Source organism: Octopus bimaculoides, chromosome 2 (genome assembly GCF_001194135.2).
Source record: "Octopus bimaculoides isolate UCB-OBI-ISO-001 chromosome 2, ASM119413v2, whole genome shotgun sequence".
NCBI classification, from domain to species: Eukaryota; Metazoa; Mollusca; class Cephalopoda; order Octopoda; family Octopodidae; genus Octopus; species Octopus bimaculoides.
Genome location: NC_068982.1, coordinates 77,503,685 through 77,507,870, shown reverse-complemented (window position 1 = coordinate 77,507,870; position 4,186 = coordinate 77,503,685). Strand labels below are relative to the sequence as shown.

Here is a 4,186-nt window from a genome sequence, read left to right as displayed (position 1 = left end):
TATATATATATATATATATATATATATATATATATAGCCACAGGAATGTTTGTGTAGTAACAAGTTTGCTTCCCAACCATATGGTTCAGGGTTCAGTCCCACTGCATGGCACCTTACACAGGTATCTTCTACTATATCCTCAGGCTGACCAAGGCTTTGTGAGTGTATATATATATATCTAATATATCTATGTGTGTGTATGTGTTTCTGTGCTTGTGTTTGTCCCCCACCACCATTTGACAACTAGTACTGGTGTGTTTACATCCCTGTAACTTAGTGGTTTGGCAAACGGTACCAATGAAATATGTACCAGGATTTTTAAAAAATAAGTGGAAATGTCAATACTAGGCAGCATAGCCACAGTCTAATGATTGAAATAAGTGGAAGATAAAAGTTGTATGTCATAAAGAAAATTATGATGACCACAAAAGTCATAACAACGACCAAAGCTGAATGTATTGGGTCATCCCATAAATAATGCGGTTTTTTTTATACTTCTTTTATTTTTCAAAATTATGATAAACAAAGTTCTTTCTTAACCAAAAATATAATCTCCTTCAATTTTTTACAATGCTCTTCCATCTATATGGTAGACTTGCAAGGCTCCTCTTCCAAAAAAAAAAAAACACTCCTCCAGTACTCTTCTGACCTCATCTACAGAATTCATATTTTTTCTGTCCAAATGATTTTGAATACTGCAGAATAATTTGGTAATCAAATGGTGCAAATATGGTGGGTGGGTGAGGCATCGTTTCTCACTTAAACTGCTCCAGCCTTTGGAATGTCATCTTCACTGTATGTGGCCAAGCATTATCCTGATAGAAGAACACCTTTCATCATAAAACCAAAGATGGTTGTTTTTCTTCTAGCACTGACTTAAGCCATTCATGCTACTTGCAGTAGGTCTCCTTTGTTATCATTTGGTTTGGGTTTAAAAGTTCAAAGTGGACTAAACCTTACATACTCTACCAAACAGATAACAACACCTTATGTGTGTGAAGACCTTCTTTAGCCTGGGGTGCCAGTGTTTCTCTTTTCGCTATCCACTGCCTTTGGTGCTTGACATTTTTATAAAGAACCCATTTCTCATCACCAGTCACTATTCAGTCCGAAAAAGGTTCATTCATGAGACATGACAGTAAAGATGAGCACAGGTTCACTCTGTGTGCACAATTAGACTCGGAAAGTTTGAGGAACCCATTGAGCCAATTTGCTGACTTTTCCAATGCACACAGGTGTCAATCAATGGTTGAATGACCAAATCCAAGCTTCACTGCTAGTTCCTCAACAGTTATGATGGGATTTTGTTCCACTAGGGTTTGTAGGATATCCTCGTCGAGCTTTACAGATCTTCCAGGATGAGGCTCATTTTCTAGGCTATAGTTTCCGGCTCAGAATTTCTGGATCCACCATTGACACTGGCTTACACTTATTGTCTGATCCCCATATACTGCATTAATATTCCTTGCACTTTCCATTGCATTGTTGCCTTTACTGAACTCATAAAGCAAAATATGCTGAATATGTTCCTTTGTCACTTCCATTATAGCTTTGAAAAAAATAACAGTTAAAATTGAACTGCACTCTTCAAAATTGCACTAAGAATAAGGACAAGGTAAAATTACTACCTGCTTTTATAGCAAATTGATGCAGGTAGTTTATCCTGTCCCCTTCTGACTTTTAGTTCATGCAATTGAAAAAAACTGCATTATTCATAGGATGGCCCAATATTCATGCATGAGAAACATGGAAGCTTTAATAAATATAAACCTGATAAATACATATATTTCGTGTTAATTTATGTAACAAAGGCACATTTCCTTCTGTTGTTGTATAACTAATGTATTTTTATATTTCAGTGGAAGATTATTACAAAGAGTATGATGTGCTGCCTTCCAGATAACACTGATAATATACTCCAAGGTAAACTAGAGCGCAATGCTAGATTACATCCTTTTGATAGTGGTATTGGCCTGTCAGCTCACAACCCTCTTTTTCTACCAGGAAAAATTATTCACATTGTTCGCAGTCATCCTGTCATCAAACGGTAAGCTTTCGGATTTATTTTCTTCTTTTCATGATTGGTAATTATTGATTTTAACAAAAATAGCTGATTATATTTAAACAGTTATTTTCAAACATACTCTGAAATAACACATTATATTCATTTATAAATATTTCTGTAAATATTTCTTCCCCTATTACTAGGTCTCGATGTAAACCAAGTTCACCAGTTTATCAAGCAATCATTGCTGAAAACAGTGACTTTGAGCAGGTGTTGGTCTCTCCCACCATGATAAATGATCATTTCCCAGATAATGTATTAGATGCTCTCAAGAAGGTGAGTTTTCAATTTACTCTCTGCTATGAGTTTACCATGGCATTTGGAAATAATATAACAAACTCATGATAACTACGAAATACTTTGTTTCCATGAAAAAAAAATCATCATCTCATCATCATTTAATGTCCTTGTTCCATATAGGCATGGGTTGCATAGTTTGGCAGGATATGATAGATCCAAGGACTGCATCATGCTCCAATGTCTGCTTTGACATAATTTCTATTGCTGGATGCCTTTCCCAGTTCTAACCACTTTACAGTGTGTACTGAATGTTTTTCCATGCCACTAGCAGTAGTGAGGTCCCATGCAACTTGCAAGATGACAATCTCTCAAGGAGGCAGTTTTATGCTTAGAGAGAAGTTGCTAAAGTATGGGAGAAGGGCTAAGAGTAGGTTCTTTGCTGTATGGAGAAGGGCTCAACGTAGGTTCCTTTAGAAGAGAGGGTTGGCGGGATCATGTAGAGCTGGAAAGATGTAAAAATAGTGGTAGTGAATTGTCTGGGTGGATCCTCAAGGTACAAGGTGGATAGAAGTGAATGGGACAGACAGGAGTGTAGGTAGGTAGAGGTTGTAAGAGAGAAGTGGGGAGGGGAAGTAGTTGATGGCTGTAAAGATTATGTAGGGTTGAGATATAACAGCAAAGTCATTTCCTGCTAATATCAGAGGATCATCAATACTTGACATCATTGATATTTTTAATCATTTAGGTAGCACTAAACTTCCCTACACAGTACCTCCTCCAGTGCTCTCTGAAGGAGGTACTGTACCAACTTCTGTACTACCCAACATGAACCAATCTACCTCACCCAACCTTCCAACTGATATCCCTGGCCTCGAGCTTCTACATCCAATCTTCACCATCAACAGCTCTGCAAACTTACAGATAACTGGATATGCCCCTCTTCAAGCAGTGTCAATGATAAAGATTGAACTTAGCACTTCAAGTTAACAAAGCACACATCAGTTACATAGTACTCTCAATGTTTATAATAAACTTGATGTTGGCATGGCTGTGTAGTTTACTTCCCAACCACAAGTATCTTCTACTATATCCCTGGGCTGACTAAAGCCTTAAGAGCGGATTTAACAGATTGAAACTGAAACTAACCTGTTATTGTTTAGTAGTTGTTTATTAGAAAAATCAGGCTTGTGGCCTTTTCGCATTAGATGGACTTGAAGTATAGGATTCAGTGACACAGTTCAATCATGTAATCAAAGTTTCTTTGCTTAACTTATAGTGTTGGTCATCGATTTAAGAACATGCATGTTTATAATTTAGTTATAAAGTTGATGTACATAAATTGTAACAATATAGAATATGGAGATTTGTTCATCCACAAAATTTATTTCCTTTTATTTCATGATTTCATACAGCATATTTTCATGATTATTATGACCTACATGTGTTCCCACTGCACAGAGTATGGGCTGCTGCACATGTAACCAGGCAAAATTATGCCTGGTTGCATGTGCAACTACCCATACTCTGTGCAGTAGAAACACATGTAGGTCATAATAATCATGAAAATATACTGTATGAAATTGTAAAATAAAAGGGAATTATGAGGATGAACAAGTCTCCATATTGTATATTGTTATAACTATTGCTAATATACACTCCAGATAATATTACTATCCAAAGAAGCAAACATGGAATTATCTATCAGAAGAATTTACAGCATTAGTAACAACTCATAGTAGTCATAGGCGTTAAATACTAATCAATGTTGTTGGCTGTAACCTGGAACATAACTGAGAGCCATCACTGTATCTGCCTGGATAATATATCCCTCTAAACTCACATATATATATATATATATATATATATATATATATATATATA

At 36.1% G+C, this 4,186-nt stretch overlaps 1 protein-coding gene across 1 annotated transcript in view; it reads left to right on the top strand.

The window, feature by feature from the left end:
• The window catches only part of LOC106883518 (diacylglycerol lipase-alpha), a 212,714-nt gene that overhangs the window by 203,397 nt on the left and 5,131 nt on the right, over window positions 1-4,186 (top strand). Inside the window, exons 15-16 of the mRNA XM_052978378.1 lie at window positions 1,860-2,047; window positions 2,209-2,341. Of these exons, the coding sequence (XP_052834338.1) occupies window positions 1,860-2,047; window positions 2,209-2,341 (321 nt within the window). The remainder of the gene's footprint in view (window positions 1-1,859; window positions 2,048-2,208; window positions 2,342-4,186) is intronic.